General features: G+C 41.5%; 1 protein-coding gene and 1 pseudogene across 1 annotated transcript in view; both read left to right on the forward strand.

The window, feature by feature from the left end:
- The window catches only part of adamtsl4 (ADAMTS-like 4), a 36,994-nt gene extending 19,493 nt beyond the window's left edge, over positions 1 to 17,501 (forward strand). Inside the window, exons 5-17 of the mRNA XM_068322908.1 lie at positions 2,070 to 2,172; positions 9,061 to 9,200; positions 9,545 to 9,749; positions 10,242 to 10,426; positions 11,736 to 11,901; positions 12,411 to 12,668; positions 12,833 to 12,962; positions 13,646 to 13,850; positions 14,406 to 14,579; positions 14,665 to 14,844; positions 15,217 to 15,396; positions 15,534 to 15,681; positions 15,762 to 17,501. Of these exons, the coding sequence (XP_068179009.1) occupies positions 2,070 to 2,172; positions 9,061 to 9,200; positions 9,545 to 9,749; positions 10,242 to 10,426; positions 11,736 to 11,901; positions 12,411 to 12,668; positions 12,833 to 12,962; positions 13,646 to 13,850; positions 14,406 to 14,579; positions 14,665 to 14,844; positions 15,217 to 15,396; positions 15,534 to 15,681; positions 15,762 to 15,892 (2,205 nt within the window). The 3' untranslated portion in view covers positions 15,893 to 17,501. The remainder of the gene's footprint in view (positions 1 to 2,069; positions 2,173 to 9,060; positions 9,201 to 9,544; positions 9,750 to 10,241; positions 10,427 to 11,735; positions 11,902 to 12,410; positions 12,669 to 12,832; positions 12,963 to 13,645; positions 13,851 to 14,405; positions 14,580 to 14,664; positions 14,845 to 15,216; positions 15,397 to 15,533; positions 15,682 to 15,761) is intronic.
- A 2,892-nt stretch (positions 17,502 to 20,393) lies between these two features.
- The window catches only part of LOC137601345 (CUGBP Elav-like family member 3), a 27,287-nt pseudogene continuing 26,881 nt past the window's right edge, over positions 20,394 to 20,799 (forward strand).

Genomic DNA, 20,799 nt, shown 5'->3' on the forward strand with positions numbered 1-20,799 from the left:
CAGAGTTCAGTGTTCAAAAACCCGTTAGTGCTTCTAGTCAAAAACCTAACCCGTCCATCATTGGCTTGCACGCTTGCACTTATACCTGAGCACCAATTTTCACCTGGACACCCAATACATCATTTAGCTCCTACAGGGGGACAACCTCCTCAATAGTTAAGAAAAATATGAAATAAGAGGCAGGTTGTGACAGAGTTTTCATGCCTGAATTGTCTTCAGTCTCGATGTTGGTGAATGTCTCCATGCACGTAAATAAATTGTGGGTTTGTTCCCTGTTCAGAAGTTTGTAGAGATGTGGATAGAAGAAAGACAAAACACTGCAGATGACGCACTAACAAGAAAGCTGTAAAGGCCACAAGAAGTCCAACATCAGAGCAAACTGTTCACTTAGTTTTTTATTTTTCAGAGATATTTTGACATAAAGTGAAATCTTAATCTATGGGGTGTTATGTTACGTTTTACTGACTGTTTGCATTAGGCTAAATCCTTGTCATGTTGGCGTGATCGGAAGTGGAAGTGCCGTTTATTATCACCTTTCAACAATTTAATTTGCCCATCCTTTAGTTAAGACAAGCTAAGCAAACAGTCTAGTATCAGTAGCTTCATGTTATACTTGACTGTCAGCGTGATATGAGGTAACTTAGCCTTCTTCTCTGGAAACAGTTGTAACAAACCAAATTAGAACTTTACCAAATTGCATCTACTCGCTGCTTTAAATTGACTTTGTGCGTAATCCTGCATGACAAATTCACACATGATTGTGTCCTAAGAGTTTGCAGCTATTCTGGCAGCTAATGCTAGCAAGCAGCTGAGAGTTTAGTATTAGGTCGTAAACCACCAAAAAATTATCTCTACCAAATAGGTCAGGTTTTCACCAGCATCTGTTGTATTCTTTATTTGGGCCACACAAAAAACTACTTGGATCCATATAAAGGGCCACAGTCGAGTTTTCTTTCCTCCACTTTTGATGACATGGAAAGATCTTTCCTTTTTTGTCATTTAAGTGTAAACTGCATTAGAGATTACAACCGAACTGGGTGAGCCGTGAGCTGAGGGAGAATCCATTACGTCTTGGGGTTGATCCTGATGAAGGGGAGAATCCATTTGGGGTTTTTTAACTTCCTTTAAATTATGAGGGTTTTTTTTAAAATCAGTTTGATTTAAACTACGTGAACTAAAAGGACTGTTGATGTTGGATGGATGCTGTGTAACGGCATGTCTGATCATGTTGTTACACAGAGGTTGAAGTGACTTTAACATCGGTGATGATAAGTGTCTCTGTCTCGCCAATCAGCCCAAAGGTTGTTGTTGTGTGTGTGTGTGTGTGTGTGTGTGTGTGTGTGTGTGTGTGTGTGTGTGTGTGTGTGTGTGTGTGTGTGTGTGTGTGTGTGTGTGTGTGTGTGTGTGTGTGATTAGGAAGGGAAGGAGATGAATAGTAAGTCTTTGTCAATTCTGTCCCAATGTTTCAGCTGTTTAAGTTCATCTATGATAAAAATCTTTCCATTGTATACTTCCATAAGAGCGCTGCTACCAAAAACAAAAGCTGGGCATGTGCTCATACTCTCATGCATGTGCACGCGTGCGCGTGCGCACACACACACACACACACACACACACACACACACACACACACACACATACACACACACATTCTCACACAGTCGTTCGCATTCTGTGGTTATGGCATTGAAAGCCACAGTGGATTTACGTGAGCAGCAGCTTCCAAAAGATCTATTATTTCCATATGGTTTTAATACACCGTCTGACTGCCAGAAGCACCATGACGACTATGTGTGTGTGTTTGCCTCTGTGTGTGTGTTTGTGTGTGTGAAAGTTAGGGCAGGGTTTGCCCTTGCCTCCATGAGCTCAATGAATTCCCCCCTTCCACTGGGGCTGTTTTTCCCTCACTATTTACTGACATGGGTTTACTCCACCCTCTCTTCTTGGGGGACTGGGAGAGTGACAAACGTCGCTTGAATAGAGGGTGATTTCACATGGGTTGATTGTGTGGTCACTGCATTCTAAGCATTCTCTCCCTCTCTCTCTCTTTCTGTGTTTCTGTCCTGCAGGTGTGTGAAGGAGGTGCTTTGGAGTCCAGAGCAGAGCAATGTGCAGCCTTCAACACCCAGGAGTTCATGGGTCGCCTCTACAACTGGGAACCTTTCACTGAGGGTGAGCATTGAGTTAACACACGCACAGTAGTTTAAGGTTCAGCCACACACTGCTCCAATGTGATAAAAGCAAGAATGAAATGTTTAAAGATGTGGGTGGGTGAAGAAGAATCAATTAAATGTGTCTTTACGTGGGTTAAACGCTGCTCTGGTATTGGCGTGCGTTGGCAGGCCTTCTCTCTGTACCCAAACTACCACAATCTTTCTTTTCATCGGAGCAGGCCAGCAGTTCATGTTGCATCGAGTACGGCAAGAGTCAAGGGGAAAGGAGAATGACTGGAACTCAAACTGCTTCTATTCTCTGCACAAAATGCTCTCCCTCTTCTCTTTTTCCTCCCATTTGTCCAACATCTCCCTACCTCTCCTGCCAAGTTTCTCCTCCCAGCTCTGACGAAGGCTACAGATTCCTACTGAGTGAGATAAAGAAACAGAGACAGAGAGAAGAAAAGGGGGTCTGAGAGGTGATGGGATGCAAGTGTGTTGTCTCATAACCGCTGGGAACAAAGGAAGACAACAGGGCTGGTGCGTGTGTATGTGTGTGTGTGTGTGTGTGTGTGTGTGCGTGACTGTATGTGTGTGTGTGCGTGTGTGTGTGCATGACTGTGTGTGTGTGTGTGTGTTTGGCACCTGAAGTGTGAGCGTGACTGTGTGTGGTGGTGTGTGTTTGTTTACTCTTGTGTGAGTGTACAATAGTTCAGCGCTGTGGAGATATGTGTCTATTTGTCTTTGTTTTTCTGATACTGGTGGGAAAAAAGAGGAAGAGAGAAAACACCAAACAGATATGTCAGGAATTCAACGGAGAGAATATCACAAACAGGGGGATTTAGGAAACAAGTGAAAGGAGGACAGAGAGAGGGAAGCACAGCTGTGAGGTGACATCAGCAGCATTTGTTATTTAATGTACTAATATGCATCCAAGCAGCTGTGTGTTGTGGAGTCTTGGGAGCTTATTGGCAGGTGAGGACATGTGGTGTAGATGATGTCTTCATGGATGATGCATGAACCTTTTTCTGCTCTACAGTATTAGCTATCTGTAGTTTCTCAACACACCCTCTGATGGCGTTGATCCAGCAAACCGGCCTTAAAGCATTGCATCCATTACACAAAGTTATCAACGTAATAACTCAAATAAGACGTTAAGAAAACAAAGCAGGACAAAAACACTTCCTCCAGGGTGGTTTTGTTTCCTTCAGTGTCTATTTGTTTGTGAGATAGTAAGCTGGTTGGATTGTAAACAGGATTATGCAAAAATGACTGAGGAGACTTTTCATGAGGCCTGATGGGAGGCTGGCTCTCTGGCTGGAACAGAATCCATTAAATGTTTCATTTCATTAATCCATTAAATTCTCAGGGAATGATGCACCAATCCTGATGAAACAGAAGGCCTTGTTTGGGTTTGCTATCTATGATCCACATGTTGGACTGTTGGATCCTTCTAGACTATATCATAAACTGAAATTTCACCTAATCTAGAGGTTTGTTCATAGTGATGACCCCACAGAGAAAAGCCACCCAACTCTGATCCACCCAGCTGCTATGTGGAGCATTTTATTATCAATCAGTTCATGGCTTTAATTTTACAACCCCTGCAAAAGTGTCTGCTTTCACCATCACTAAACTCATCAGCCTTACAGCCTGAAGCCTATCCCGCAGCAGTTAGCAGCTGCTTTCAGGGAAAAAGCTCTGATGAACTCAGTTTGCACCACCTGATTAGCAGTAAATAGCTGGCAGAAACAGTTTGTGAGTAGCTTGTGAAGATAGTTCAAGTCAAGAGTCAGCTGTTTCTCAGTGCAGAGGTAAAACAGAGAATTGTAAGTGAAAGTTATACTTCATTCTAGGAGTAGCTGACAAAGAACTGCAGATGAAAAACTGACTCTGCTTCGTGACTGCTGGGTGTGTATGAAAGCAACTGAATTCGGTCAAGAAAATAAATCACTGGACACACATTTTTGGATTGTATGAGTTGATTGATCTATTTTTGTCTGTACCAGAAAGTCAAATTTGGGACAGATTAAATATTTAATGAAACTAAGATCCAGTACTCTTATTAAAGTCATCCTTTTCAACATATCCCAAAAAACACCCTCATTACTGTATACTGAGTTTAAGACACAGCTGCAAAGTAGCAGAGCCTCTGATAGTAGATTAATTTGTCTCAGAGTATTTATCCTAGCAGACAGCATTAATTGCCTGTATATATAAATGAATTTAAATGGTGAATGCCTGTCTGCCTATGTTATTCCTTCAATAAACCAAGAAAATCTCCATGGGTCTACTCAGGTCACCTCTCAGCTGGTATGAGCTAACCTCCATCCTGGGATCCTGCAGAGAATGAGTGTTGAGAACTAACTTTCTTCCAGTATTTGTTTAGAAGCTCTGGAGTGCTTTGCTCTTAGATTCCCTGCCTTGCTCAATGGCTGCCCTAAGGGAGGAAGTGCATTTTCAAACTGGTACTGGCATGTTCTGCAATTGCCAGAACAGCTAGTTTTAAGGGTAGATCTGCTTCAACTGCAACAGGATCCATTGCTGGAGTGTCAGCAGGAGTCTGACTGTCTGCGTAAACTCAGGCTTGGCTTTCATGCATCATCCCCGTCTCTGCATTTGTGAGGTCAAAGATTGAGATTACTGTATTTATCCTGCTCCAAGCTGATCGTAAATATTTTCTATCTACTGTGCATCCAGGCCCTGTGCTCCACCCTGGCTTAATTTAAACAACCATGACCTTGAGGTTTTCTTAGAAGAAGAGAGACATGGACAAAGAAAACAGAAGTGGAAGAACAGTTGACCACCTCCTCAAAAGTTGGTGAAATCGTGGCTCCAGCTTTGTCACAAGCAGTGTTTGAGGTTTTTATTGGTGGCTGTGTTTGCAACTGATGGGGTTACAGGACTTCATGTGTCGACAGTATTTGCAGGTGACGTCAGATGGGTCAGACACACTCGATCTGCACTGGAGATGATCCTTTTGCACTTTGCTAAGTAAACCCTGTCAGACTGTTTACTCCAGTCCAATCCCATTGGCTATAACCCAAACGTTCATATCTAGCTTCCCATCAACAGTCTGGATGCTGCGAGGAGTGTTTTGACTTTGAATGGTGTGTTAGTCATACGTGTCCAGCTGCACTCATTTGTTTAGGACCTTTGGTATTGCTGCATACATTTTCCGTTATTATTTATGTTAAACTGTTCAGTCAGCCATTGCCACTAAGTGTGTGATTTCTTTTCATCAGAGACAGTCCTTTTATACATGCACTGCAAAGTGTTGTGGCCTATGGTGTGAAACTGGATGTTCAAGCAGTAAAGCTGCCATTAAGGTCGTAAACCACAGAAATCATTCATTTTCAAGACTCAGTTTCTCTCGCTCAACTCCTGATAGCAGCACCTATCTAGTTTTGTAAGTGCTGCACGTGTAATTGTTGTTTTACTTTAATATTCCCTTTTTTCAGGCCTCATCCCCTCCCTGTGCACCCATCCTCCCCTCTTCCTGTCTCGCTTTCTCTCTCCCTGCTACAGTTTGTTTAGACGTAGAGATAGTGGGGAAGTATATTTAGACAACATATATTCCACTGTCTGAACACTGAGCTCAGAGAGGGAGAGAGAGAGAGAGAGAGAGACAGTGGAAGAGAAAGAGAGGCCAGAGACTGAGGTGATGAGGCGAACAGAGAGACAAACGAAAGATAGGGGCTGTGAATAGAAATATTCAAGATGATTAGGAGTGCTTGAATATGACTCAAGGACAGGTAGAGGAGTGCCAACAGAACTCCCAGTTTTAGCTCTCAGTTTCTTTCCTCTCTGTCTCCAGTCTAATCTCAACACGATAAGATTGGCAGAAACAGAGAACCAGGAAATACAGATAATTCAGTCTAAATATGTACTGTATATCTGTCTCTTCACAATTATCAAGCATTTGCCAAAGATTGGAAGCAAATAAGTGGAGCAGTGGATAAGTGTGACTCAACAGTATCAACAGTAGTCCTGGTCATTAAACCTTTCCTTTCAAATGGATCATTGTACCAAAGTTATGTTTGACTAACAGGATTCCCTTCATGTGTCCGTCACATTTGTTAAGTCAATAAAAGCATTTGTTGAAAGCAGCACTAAAGCAGATGTATAAATGTTTGGCTGACACAATAGAATCTTCTCTTTCTGGTATCAGTTAGAGGCAGGTTTGGTCTTACATTATTTAAATGAGACAGTGAAACACCATCCCTTCATTCATTTCATGTCTCTCATTGACAGATTGCTTCACTTATGCTGATGACATATTGATGTATGTTGTCCATACTGTTCATTCTATTTAGTCATACTTAGGAAGCTATTTTCCAATGCTGAAGGACCACCACTAATGTACTTATAAACATATTGTACCTAACCTGGGTCAGTTACCTCAAGTGTATGACTTCCTGACCACTTCCAGCCACTTGAATGAGATAAAATACACTCCTTAATGTCCTTAACATATTTCGTAGGGCAAACAACCCGTAGTCAGGGTGACTAAATGCCAGACCAAAGACTCATGATAGGATAAAATGGTTTTTTTTTTTATTGCCACAAGTAAAACTTGCATCTCGTGTTGTTCAACTCACCATGTTGCCAGGAGCTGTTTAAAAAAACGAGAAGCATCATCTGTTTCAAAAGCTAATCAGCACCTCATGGTCTAAAGGACACTGTTTCAGATGGAGCTCAATAACCACGTAACTGCTCTGCTCACCATTTCACCTGCAGCTGAGCTCCGCTCCACCATCCATCTCTTCCTGCCTCCCTCATTCTACCACACACTAACTATGGGCTCACTTTTTGGTTGTCATTTCATTAGCATATATATAAATGCAGCTGTAGCAAGTAACTCACAATGCTTGTTGTGGTCACCGGCCCATCTGGTTGGATTTGTGTAAACCGGCATGTTTTTCAGGTGGTTCTATTGCAAGTCATTATAATGTACATCTGGCTGTGAATCTGTGGTCTGAACAGGGCTTAACTTACTGAAGCAAAAACATGCATGTTGTATCTTTTATTTCAAGACTCACAATGTGAGTCTCTTTTCTGGTGTGGATGTAGTTTTTAAATCTAATGAAGAAAGAATATAGTCGAACTCTAACTGTGGTTAGAACAAAGTTTGGTTTATACTAATTGGTCGGACCTCCATTGCCCATTATTCACCTCATTTGTGAAATGGAAACCAATAAACCAGCAGTCTTGTGGTGATCATGCTCTGTCTTGAGATTTGCTGGAGGTCTTCCAATGACTTGTGTGTGACTTATATGAAAGCTATAGTTCTTGTCCTTCAATTACTAGAGAAAGTAGTATTTTGAAATAAAGGGTTTTGTGGAGGCATATGCACTTCCTTTGAATTTACTACATACCTTTAGCATTCTCTCTGAGGCACGCGAGATGAAACCACAGGTCTGGTATTTGACCTTTAGTCTTTGTTCTTGGGTATCTTCTATAACCCTCTTGACTTTGAAGATGGCAGGGCTTTGGGTTACTTACTGGTGCTGAGTTATTGGAGTGGGAGTCACTCTTCAGCGTTACCATCTGAAAATTAAGTGTCATTAATTTAAAAGCAGAACTTCACTTTTATTAAATTTAAATGTAGGATATATTGAACAAAAAGGAATTTTGGAAGACCTTTGGCAAATTATAATGCATTTCTTTCTAGTGCATTACTGTCATTACTTGGTAAAAATATATGCAAACCACAGCAGTCATAATTTCCGAAGCACAGAATTTGCCCTTTTAGCCCCTGAACTCCCAGTGAGAGGAACCTGTAGCACCCTCAATCTCTCCCATCAAAGAGATGGACAGACAGAAGACCTCCTCAGATATCTTCATCATAAGTCCTTTCTCATCCCCTGTCATGAATGATGCAAAGAGTCGCATTTCTGGAGCAATTGCAATTTACTGGGTCAACATGAACAGCACTTTTCTTACAGTCTTTATCCAGATAGTGGTGCCACTGTTTTTAACAATAGGTTCTACTCATCTTTTAAGGATTGCTTCAGGTTTTGTGATTCACAAAAGTGAGTCTGTGAGTCAGACTAGTCCTCCAGTGCTTTATCATTATAATAACATTTTATTTTGTTTCATTGATTTAGTTCACAGGGACAAAAATTAACACTGTTGCATTTCACTCCATCAAAGCTTACAGATGTGACATCACCTGTGGTAATTGAAATACAAACATGACTTCATCTGACCTTTCTCACACACTCAGTTTTCACTAATCAATACCAGTATTGGCTTTAATTTTTAAACTGGAGTTTATCCTAACATGGTTTCCATCAGAGACACTGGAAACAGGGAAACAAGTAAGCTGGTTCTGTCCAAAATAAAAAAAATAATCCTAGCAACACATCTAAAAGTCACTACTTATCTAATTGTGCACATTTGATGCTTGAACCCCACCCATGTTACCTTATGAGATCATCTGTATTCTCGTCTCGTCTGTCTGTCCTAATTTAATTTCCTCTTTTACCTTGAATCTCTGTTCTCTTTTTCTGATTCATCCCTTATGTTTTCTGGCTTTCAAAGTGCTCATCTTACTGCTGTGTGCGCCTGCTGGGTTCCTCTAATAAATCAAACCGTCCTCAAGCTTTTGTTTACGCATCTCTTTGGGATATGTATCTCTTGGGAAGGTGCAGCAGTGAGTGAACTCATTTGTGTCAGTGGCAAAGGAAATGAATAATCATTCTGGTGCTGTCTGAGAGTCAGAGGTTATATGGCCTGGCTTTGGTTTCCTGGCCACATGGAAAGATGTTCATCGCCCAGCTGGGACTTCTCTTCGCCAGGCGGACGAGCAAAGACAAAGTGAAACAGGAGATCTCACAGCCACACACACTTCAGACAAACATATACATTGTGCTGCATTCCCCGTATCCTCTGCTTGCTACAGTTGGTGCAGAGAAGCAATGCGAGTTGACCTGCAGACCTGCCGGCTATCGTTTCTACGTCCGCCAGGCCGAACGGGTCCGGGACGGGACCCCCTGCTTTAATGTCAGCTCAAATGACGTGTGTGTAGAAGGACAATGTCTGGTGAGTGCATCTAAACTTACATGTGTGTGAGTGTTTAGCTTCAAGTAAGTGAGCCTTCGTCCCTCCAGCCTAGTCTGGGGTTGACAAAGTCCAGGACCTGGCAGAGTCAGAGTCTCAACGTATTTTTAGTACCATACTCTAGGATTCTTGGTTTCTAATTTTGAATATATTCCCCCCTTTTTCTGTCTGACAGGAATCTGGGCAACAAATACTTTACACAAACGATGACATAAACTATTCTCTACCCTGTCAACACTTTTATTCACACATCCTTCTCTTTCCCCCCCGGCCCACGTTCGTCTCCTCATTGTCTGACCCATCTCTCATGTCTTTTATTCTGCCAGACTGAAGGTTGTGACGGGGTCCTGGGCTCTGGCTCGGTGGTTGACAAATGTAGAGTGTGTGGTGGGCGGGACACCTCATGCAGAAAGGTGACAGGAAGCTTCCAAAATGCCACAGTTCCCCTTGGTTACCACAAGATCCTGGACATTCCTCCCGGAGCGACTTTCATTAACATCACGGAAAGAAGAGCCAGTCCAAATTACCTGGGTAACAACTAATTGACACAAACATAACCATGCACACAGACACACACAGAAATACTTGTGTAATTTAAGATGCCTTAAATGTTACCGTTTGCAGCTCCAACGAAGTGAGATGCTGACAAGGGAATTGCAAATTGGAAATGAGATTTGGCCCACATAGATCTGTGTGTTCTGGCTCAGACTGAGGCTGTAAATTTTGTGGCCTCTCAGACTCCAGATAAAGGCTGTATTGTTTGAACCCAGAGGAAACCAATGAATAGTGTGTATGTGCACGTGTGTTTGCGTGTGTGTGTTTGTCCTGCCAGCACAGTTTGGTAACAAAATAGCATTCTAAAAGTCTGTCTGCCTGAGTGTGTTTGAGCTTGTGGGGGATTCCTAAGAATTCACTATGCAGACGACACAGGGTCAAATATGAAAAAAAAAAAAAAAAAACTGGACTCAAATCTTGCTTCATTCCTCCTGTCTGCAATTCTGACAACTCCGCCAACTGCTCCAGCCATGAGGAGTGGCAGCGGGGTTTCAGTGGTGAATGGGCGCTGGGCTGTGGACCCTCCAGGGGATTACCAGGCAGGAGGGACCACCTTCACCTACACACGGCCGAGACCTTCACAAGAGGGGGAAGAGGAGAGAGGCGAGTCCCTGGTGGCCCCGGGACCCACCACCACACAGCTACAGCTATATGTAAGTACTGGATTACAGGAAAGCATTTATTTTAATCCTGTAAGTAAACATGAACGCTGGTGTGGCAAAATTAAGTTAACAAGAAGAATTTCACGTACACATAAAGACACATCTGTACAAACAAAATATTTCACATCTTAGCTACACTGAGGTGACACTCTTCTAGTCTTCATCCCGAGAAGCAATATTATTTAATATTATAGTGGGATAAGGACAGCTGTACAGGAGCTTAGCTTGAGCCATATTAGACTATCCATTGCTCTATAATAACAACTCTTATCCCAGGCTCAGATCAGCTTTGCATCCAGTAGCTGTAATACAAGAGTAGGTTAAAATAGTCAGCATTGACAAAAGAGCTTGATCTCCTCTGGAACCACCTGTATTTTTGAGGCTTATGCATTATACGTGATCTGTAAATAACACTGAAAGAAGCTGGTGTGAGAATTCACAACAAGGGTTGGAGCTAAGTCCCATCAAGTCAGACGAAAATAAATTGAATCATACTCAAAGCATTGAGCAACGTGTGACATGAACCCTGAGCTGCTGAGCAAATAACATTCTTGTGCTCTGGTCTTATTTTATCTGTAGGTCGCTTTAAATGTGGTCAGATGTATCGCTTGGCACAAAACTGTCCTTTTTTTTGTGAATGTTGTGCAAAGCACCTTTTCTCCAGTCTGTTGCTGTCAGCAGTCATTTCAATGTGTGCATTATATATTACCACTAGCATCATTTCAGCGAGATGTTAAAGTGATAAAATTCATGCAACATCTTTTATGGAATCCACACTGAGGTAGATAGTTGATGCAAGGGATTCACAATTCATTCTGCTGTCAGCCCTTTCAATCCATTTCTTATCAAAATGACAGAGGAGATCTGACAAAAACAAAAACCAAACCCTCATTGAAAGGTAGCTTTTGATCACTTAAAGATTGCATAAAAGCATAAAAGGAACATGATTTAAATCTTTCATTGTCAGTTTTTAGGAGTGATCATCTGGGGACCATGAACTGTATCAACAATTTCATGTCATCTCATCCTCTCCTGATGGATATGTTATCTTTCCCAGATATCTGTACAGAATATACTCACGATGATCTGTACACGAGTTAAGTTTAGTTTTTGTTGTGATTACAAGTGTTCAAAGAAGGGATTCAAAGTTAGGCACACAAAGTGACTACTATGTATGCTGCTGAGACATTCTTATATATGGTATTTATGACTTTGTGGGAATCATAAAAGTAGGTGGTGTCTGTTATTTGCAACTTTTCACCTGGAGTTCTTTCTGTTTTCACTCTGTTCTGCTCTCCAGATTATTTTCCACAAGGAGAACCCAGGCATTGACTATGAGTTTTATGTCCCCGTGGAGAAGAAAGAGGTGGAGAGGGAGAAAGTGATGGAGAGAGAGAGGGAGACACCCAGAGAGATATCCAGAGAGAGGCTGAGGGAGAGAGAAATGGGGAGGACACCTCTTCACAGTATGACAACTTCAAACTTTATGGTTTTCCTTCCTCTACTTCTCATCCTTGTTTTCTTCATCTTCCACACAACAGAGACACTCAGTCCTCGACATCATGTACAGCTCAAAGTCTGAATCTTGTCAGCAGCAGAACTAAATCTTTAACCAAGATCCCAGGATTCATTCTTTCCAACTTACATAATGAAACACTTGTGGAACATATCCTTGGCAAATGATTGAAGTGCTAATGGATGAGGATGGGTTTGGCTGTTGGCTTGTACCAGTATATGTTTGTGTGTTTGTTCATGACCTAGATGGGAGGCTATCTGGTTCACATGTGGGCTGACATGAGACCCTGACCTCATTATGACATCATTAGAGTCTGACTCACCACCTTCCTCCTGTTCTCAATAACTCAACATTTGTGCATCACTTCTTTTTTTTCCATCCACTTTATAATGTCTCTTGCCCCCCAGTGGCTTCTCTAATTTTTTTTCATGTCCATTAATTATCCCTATCTTCTTCTAGGTCCCTTCACCATGTCAGTAGAAGATCCTCTTCCTGCTCCTCCTCCTGTGTCAATCCCTTCTTTCCCCTCTTCCTCTTCCTCTGTGTTTTCTCCTCCCTCCTCAGCCCGGTGGACACCTGGGAGGTCGCGTCCCCGAGGCTCTGCCCCAAACAGGCACATTCGGATTCCCCCTCGCACCGATCTGCCACTGGACACTCAGTCACCATTTGCGTGGAGCCAAGGGGACCTCACTGAATGTTCTGCTACCTGTGGAAAAGGTTAGATCATGAGGAACCCTGGGGACGTGTGCAGTTTAAAATCAATTAAAATCAAATGCATAGAAACATGTTTACTGTGTTTGGTTGATGTGATGCTTCCCCCATCTGGCTGGTAGGTGCAAGTACAAGAGCATGAAGCTGACGTTCTCATTCGCTCTCTGCAGGTTCTCGATACAGAACTGTAGTCTGCATAGACCGTCATACATCTGAGGAGGTCCCGGAGAGGAAATGTGACTCTGCAGCCAAACCTGTCCCTGAGGAAGAGCCTTGTAACACACACTCCTGCCCACCATTGTGAGATAACATGTAGTCAGCTTAATGATAAACACATTATGTCAACATTACATGGGTTATTATATCAGTTTAAATTCAACTCTGGGTGACATGGATGGATATGCCTTCCTAAACATAAACTCTCTAATAGGTCAAACAAAAATTCTGCAATAGTGAAATGATTTGTTGTAACTAATAATTCCAGAGTTAAAAGCAGATTGCAAAAAACTCATTTCTTTTTTGTCTGTTCTCCAAGCTTGTAAAAGATATTGTAAAAAAGAAGTAAATAATTCTGTCAGTTTATTATTAACATTTATTTTCAGTAATTTGTTAAAATCAGGTTTTACAACAACAAACCTCATTCATTCTTGCATTCAGGCACAAAAAACTTATTTCTGAAATAAATTTATTTTTACTGCCAGAAGGTTGACATTATTTCACTGCTCTGTTAACTTTCTGGCTTTAATTTTAAAATACAGACTTCAATAAATTGCTATATTAATTCTTTTGTTTTCTTTTGTTTGCACCATGTTAAAAATGATCAGGGAGCTTCAAAAATATTTAGAAATATCTGAAAATTCCGCATTTCTGGATAATAGTTGACATTATTGTCAAAGCAGCAGCATGCATATATTATTTAGAGCTAACGCGTGCAGATTGTATTGAAATTGTTGTATAACTGATCTTCTTTCTGGTCCTCTCAGCTGGGAAGCCAGCTCGTGGTCAGAGTGCAGTGTGTCCTGTGGCTCCGGGGTGCAACAGAGGCAACTGCAGTGCAGACAGAGCTTTGGGAACCGTTCCACCATGGTCCACCCACAGCGCTGTGCCAACCTCACCCCACCAGAGTCCACACAGGCATGTCAGCACCGCCTCTGCTCCCACTGGGAGGTCGGCTCTGACTGGAGCACGGTAGGTCAACCACACCATTATGTGACCGGGAAATGTGTCTGTTTAATGGGTCTGCATTTATGGAAAGAAGAGGCCAAGTCACAGATCAAAATCACACAAATTTAAGAGAACAAACATAGTTCGGTTAAAATAAACAAGAATGTTTGTGTTCATGAAGTTCTGAAAATTTGGCGTGGTATTTGATGGCACTGTTTGTCTATCAGTTTTAATTTCTTCCATTATGATGGAACTACTGGTGGTGTTTGCATGTTGGAGATTGTTGTATCATGGCTGGGACTATAACAAGTCATTTTCTTAAGATTGTAGTTAATTACATTTTTTAAAAATAAATCAGTTACACGTGCTGATCAAAGTGAAAAATAATAATAGATGTTACTCATGGGAAAAGCACACTGTTCCACTCAGCCAACATAAGCTTTACTTACTTAAGCTTTACTTTCGCACAACTAAACAAACAAAGGGTGGTTCTGATCAACTTTTTTGTCAGTTACTGTTAGGCCTTTTCATTCATGTGTTTTATGTATAGTCTTGTTTTTCTCCAATCTTTTGTCGTAGTGCTCAGTGGACTGTGGACTTGGGCGGAGGACCAGGAGTGTGCGCTGTGTCACCAATCAGGGCAGCATTGTCAACGACAAGGAGTGCAGCTCCAGGGCTCGCCCACAAGGAAGCGAAGAGTGTAACATGGGGCCGTGTGTGACCAACTGGTACTTCACCAACTGGTCCAACACTGTGAGTGTCAAACAAACACGAGGCACAAGGTCTCACATAGCGCTCGGTAGTAACTCTCCCCATGATCTTCCACTTTGTCCCTTAGTGTTCGGCGCAGTGTGGCCCGGGAGTACAGAGAAGAGAAGTGGTGTGTCTGACCCGAGGAGGGGTCAGGGAGGGCGGAGGAGGAGGCGACTGTGTTGGGGACAAACCAGCAGAGATGAAGGCCTGCAACGGGGGTCCATGTGTGCCAACGACCACGTGGTACAGCAGCCCATGGACACAGGTAGCATGCAGGGAATAAAAACTGACTAAGAAGTTAAGAAAACTAACTTAAATGGATTAAATTTGTACATTTATTAAAGTAAATTGTATGTAACTATGTAATGTGTAGTATTTACAGGTTTCTCTTGTTCCCCCTGGTTTCATGTTGTGAGTTTAGTGCAAGGCAAACTACAAGTTGTAATTCAATAAAATTCAGGTCACTGCAGGAATTCAAGATGTATTTTTAGTTTCTACATTTTTAGAATTGTTATTGAACCTACCATAAATGCTTGATGTAGGCATCTTATATCTTATTTTATTAATAAGTATTCATATTGAAGTGATATGCTGAGTAGTTCAATGGCATAAAACTTTTTTCCTCTTTTGTTTTCAGTGTAATGTCCCATGTGGGAATGGGACTCAGCGCCGGGACATCATTTGTGTGCAGCGAATGGGGAGTGATTTTACTGTGGTTCCAGTCAGCGAATGTGCACATCTGGACAAACCAGCCGCGGTCCAAGAGTGTGAGATGGGAGATTGTCAGCCGCAGTGGTTCACAACAGAGTGGAGCGCGGTGAGAGAAAGAAAGGATGATCAAGAATAATGTTGTAATGTTCTGAACAGAAGATGATTTGATAGAACAAGCAGAACTTGACATGAAAAGATAAAATAATACCACATTATTTACCCCTTTTCTGTTTTTGTTCTCAGTGCTCACGCTCTTGTGGAAAAGGCTTACAAATGAGGGAGGTACGGTGTCTCACGCCAGACAAAAAGCACAGCCATGGTTGCGACTCAAGCATCAAACCTGAACAGGAGCAAATCTGCAACACAATACCCTGCAGTCCACAAGTCTCAGGTTGGTGTGTGTGAATGGGCGACCAGTACATTCATGTGTAGTTCTTCTCTTTTCACCACCGATCTGATCTCCGTTCACAGATGAAAATTGCCGGGACAGACGTCACAACTGTGTGATGGTGGTTCAGGCCAGGCTGTGTGTGTACTCCTACTACAAGAGTGCCTGCTGCGCCTCATGCACGCAGAACGCTCAGCGTGCGAAGAGGCACTGACCGGCAAACAATCACAATCACAAACAGCATAAGTGTGCAGGAAGTCAAGGATTAGGTCAAAGCAGCTGAACCCAGAGTAGACACGGTCCCTGGGCCGGCCATCAGAAAAAATTAAGTTTTTTTTCTCCTGATTTTTTCAGGTAAATCTGTGTGAAAGCAGCCGGTGCCTTTTCCATATCTCTACTCACTATTATAGTCCCTCAGACCACGTATTCCACTTAGCTTGCATAGGTTTAGCTTTAACAGGTTCACAATGTGTTACTTCGTGGCTTAGTGATGCATTTACAATGATTTAAATGCTTTTTTATGACACAGACTATAATGGAAGGTGCTCATTGAGGACGGCTGTGTTTCAACAGTACTGTAAATTTAACCTCATATACAGGATCTTCAATCAGATATAATCAGACAGACATACCACTAGTCACAAAAAGAAATGTGCCGGTCAAATGATTAGTATGTGTGCAAAATAAACTGTTTTTACTTTTGAGTATTATGTGTGCTGAAGATCTACTGGAATAGATCGGCTGTGCTTTCTGTACACTGCAGATGCAGATGCCCCTAATTAAGCTAGAAGGATTTCATGAACGTGATGTATTTTATTTTTGTTTGCCAAAAAATTGTGACCTCTTGTTGTGCAGTTTAGAATTTGAACAGACGAACCAAAGGTGTGATGGGAGTAAGTGACCAAAAATATCAGAGGGGGAGGAGGTGAGATTCGTACGTGTTTAGAGATTGAACAGTGCCTGCACGAGGGTAATTAAAAGATTTGCAGTCTAGTCTTTAAGAAACTCAAGATGCTGCTGCTCACTAAATGATAGAAATTACTTATATGTAAGAATTAAATTATCAAAGATGGGACGGATCTTGCTCTGTACTTTTCTTGTTGTCAAGAGATCATATATCAAACCAAAATGTCTCTGGCACTGTATTCGTACCCACTAGCAATGATATTTTTTAATTTAATCATGAATATGGAGGATTTTCTTAAATAGGTCTTTTTTAAACAACTTTTCACTCTTATTTCTAACAAAATCAACCCAAACTATACAAGTTGTTATTATATTATTTTCAGATGCAAATTAACACACATTGTGAATATTTTTGGCACAAGGATTGTGCTATCTACATATGTACAGTGCCTGTTTTCATTTTAAAGTAGAATTATACCAACTATGGAATAAGTTCTTTCTATTTCGCAATTCAGCATTTCATTTGTATTTCCTTTTTGAGAAGCAGTTGAGGTCCATGTCAAAGAAATATGGCATTTGGAGCCTTTGGCTGTTTTTCTGTGACACTTCTTGACAATAAGAAAAATATAGAAAACTAACATGAAAACATGAGCGATGCAGCAATAAAATGAGACACTCCTGGCTGACCTAAAATTATAGAGGTATCAAAGAAGCAAGTATGTCCTGCGATCTCCCCTTTTCTCACCTCATCTCAATATATATTTTTATTTGCATCCATTGCCACCTTCTAGGGAGGTGATGATGCATATGTCCTATCAGAGTCAGTCAAGCCAGAATTAGGAAACTTCATGGAGAGACTGAGAAAGCTGCTTCCTTATTGAAGTCTTTTATCCCTTTAACTCACAATACAAATCAAATGCAGTCATTCTGCTTTGACTTGAAGTGAATATTTTGTATTCTAAGGTAATGTCTGCATATGTGTGTAAGTACTCTTTATTCCTTTTCTCGTTGTCTTTATTTTTGTTTATGTTGCTCTTTTACACTTTCACCCCCAAGAAGAAGCACACACTTAACACCCTGCCTGCTTTGAGGTGAGGGGTCTGTATATTTGTCAGATATGTTTTAATGTCTATAAATTTCTTTGAATATATTATAGTGGACGCTTATATTTTATAACTAAGTAGAGTAACCAGAAGTGTTGTTATAGAATGCATTTATTAACATCTAATTGTTGTATAACTATTGTAATTGCATCATACCTGAGAATCCGTGACTTCATTGTACTTTGCATGCATGAGCCTTTGTGTGTTTTGTGTGAATGGTTGAGTATTGTGTGGCCGCAGCTTTGAATGTGTCAATCTTGTCTCCTCTCCCCTGTAGGAAAAATTACTTTTTATATAAAAACAAAAAACGGATAGTAATTTATCGAATATATAAATATCATGTAATTTATTTTCTGTTTTAAGAAGCTGTAGCAAATTTTCTTTGTTACCACCAGAGTTTATGAGATTGTAATTACTGATACACGGATGATTTTTTTTGTATCATACAAAACAAAAAAAGTGTGGAAAGTTATTATCGCAAAGATTCATCTTAAATAAAAGTGAAACAGATAAATAAAGTTGAATCGTGTTTACTTTTCTGTCGTCATTAAAAAGACAGTTTTCTCCAGACGGTGGCGCTGTTTACTCTCAAAAGTGTATTATCAGGTCTCTCCTTCAGAATTTTGATTAAATTCTCGTTTTGGCGCCAAGAATGTATTTTGACTCGTTGTTTTCTTGTTAGATTGTGATTATAACTGTTTTAGTGAAGATATAGAATGAGCAAGGATTTAGAAGAGGGACTTGTGTACATATTTGTTTGAGAATTTGTCAGGCCTTAGGTAATTAATAGAGACCTTAACAAATGACTCTGTCGCGTCAGGTCAGGAGTCCAATCAGTTTCCTTCATGAGGTATGTCGTATTTCAAAGGACGGTATGGTGTTTCCAAATCATCGAAGCAGATTATTCAAACCTTACGTTTAAGAACACAATGTTTTATAAAAGTTCAGATACAGTATGTCTTGCCTCCTGATTTGCAAATTTAAGCCGTGAGTTGGTGTATGCTGAGTTAGGCTGAGCAGTGAAAGAAGGTGAAAGATGGGACGAATAGTTTCACAGTTTTAGACACCTTTTTAAAATAATTTTTTATGAAGTATAATAAAGCTGTGTAATTAGACTAGCAAGTGTCAGGCCATTAAGTTTTTTTTCTTCCAGATTTGCTAAGATCCTATTGTTCCAAACTTATCAGTTAGATTTTCTATTGAAGCCATTATCCAAAACAAGTTTTCAATATCCACCCTTTTAGAAATGCGAAATTGGTCCACTAATTTCTCAACAGAATCGATTAAAATGTGAAATCTGTTTGGGGGTTTTTTTCTTCATTTTTTCATTAAGGGGTTTACATATAATGAGTCTCAAAATACTGGAATCCATCTTTAAATTCATCATGTGTATGCTTTATAATGGTGGAATTTGAATTTCTTCCAGGATCCACACCCCTAACTAAAAGCCCTGTCAGGGTTAAAATTCATTTTTAATTATTTTTGTAGCCGGAGGGTAATATTTGACATTGGGGGTTTTTTTTTTTCTTTTAAAGTTTTAAAAACTCAAATCGTCTTTGATTTATTCCCTACTGCTTTCAAACATGATAGACTTTCAAAAACTTCCACCAAAGGTTAACATAGTCGGTTTTGGCTACAAAATAGCTGAGTAACACTTTATGCGTTTTCTCCCCTCAGCATCTCTTGCGCTTATGTGCGTTTTAGCCGTTTCTCCTTCATCGTGCGGGGAGACTTAACAGCTCCGGTGGCGTGATGCCCGATGCCTGCATGCGCACCGTCCACGTCCTCGGGGCGCAGCGGACGATGCGTGTCTCGTCTGCCAAAGCCGTGTTTGGAAGAAGTGTGAAGCCATAGACGCAAGTGGAAATAGCTTAAGCCTATGGTTGATGATATGTCTGTGTGTGTGAGTGTGTGCGTGTGCGTGTGTGTGTGTGTGTGTGTGGGGGGGGGGGGGGGCTCACAGGGCACAAGGCGAGGCAGGCAGATGGTGACCTTTTGGAGTAAATTACCATGAACCCGATGACTCTCCCTTCTGCCAATCATTTACTTTTCAAGACTCTCCTCATCCACACACACTTCAAAGATGATAAAATAAAATTTAATATAGAATAAAAAATATAAATTGTCTTTTGGTTTATTCACAGCGCCCAATGTTGGCCTGTTTTCTAAAGTACGTGCTCCAAAGTAGGCCATCTCCAACCTCGAGCAATCTCTCCTTCTCTGTCACATATTTTACTCTGAGTGGGTGTGAGAGTGATTTCGGGCACGAGCGTGAACAGCTGTAGTAGTCGTGACTGCGTGCACGTCATCGGCGGCGCGCATCGGCTTCACGTCAAACGGCATCGTTTCAGCACCAAGGCCAGGGCTCGTGGCTAGAACAATAGGCGGCTGCGCGCGCGGCGTCGCTAAGGCAACGTCTGCAAGGTTTCCTCCGCAATCTTCAGACAAAGAGTTTGAAAGAACTCCCGGCAGTTCGAAAAAAATAGATTCGCCACAACTAATAAACGTTACACCACGTTAAAAAAAAAGGGGAGCTCTAAATCGGATCGCGTGAGCGTGGGGCTAGCAGTGTTTGTTATTTCGTGTGTTCGCGTCAGGCTTTGTTACGGACAGTCCCTGGGTGTTACGTCACAGGCTAGCAACGGCTTCGGTGAAGGGAGGGGGAGGGGGCGCGAGCGAGGAGAACAGATACCGGCGGAGGACAGGAGAAGCGACCGAGCCGCTGGACGGGAGAGACGGTACCGAGCACAACAGGACATTTCAGTGAGAGTAGTGTTAGTTCTCAACGTTTGGACAATACGGACGAGGCCCAGAGCGTTTGGTACAACAGACCAAACAAGTTTGAACAGTTGGATACGACCCAAATTGAAGCAGGTGCCTATTTGCCATCACTCCGTCATTAAAAAGGAGTTAATCATTTGCTTTTCTGAAAGTGAAAACTAACTAGCTAGCTAGGTCCACACTGGATTTCAGACTGGTTTAAAATTCAGCCCGACCGGTGACAAAGCTGTAATTTGGACTCACCTGCTTGTAGGACTCTCTCCTCCGCTGCCTCCAGACTGGGAACACGGTTTTGTTGTTTGTTTGTTTTTTTTTGTCAAAAACACAACCG

The sequence above is a fragment of the Antennarius striatus genome, chromosome 9 (genome assembly GCF_040054535.1).
Source record: "Antennarius striatus isolate MH-2024 chromosome 9, ASM4005453v1, whole genome shotgun sequence".
In the NCBI taxonomy this organism is placed as follows: Eukaryota; Metazoa; Chordata; class Actinopteri; order Lophiiformes; family Antennariidae; genus Antennarius; species Antennarius striatus.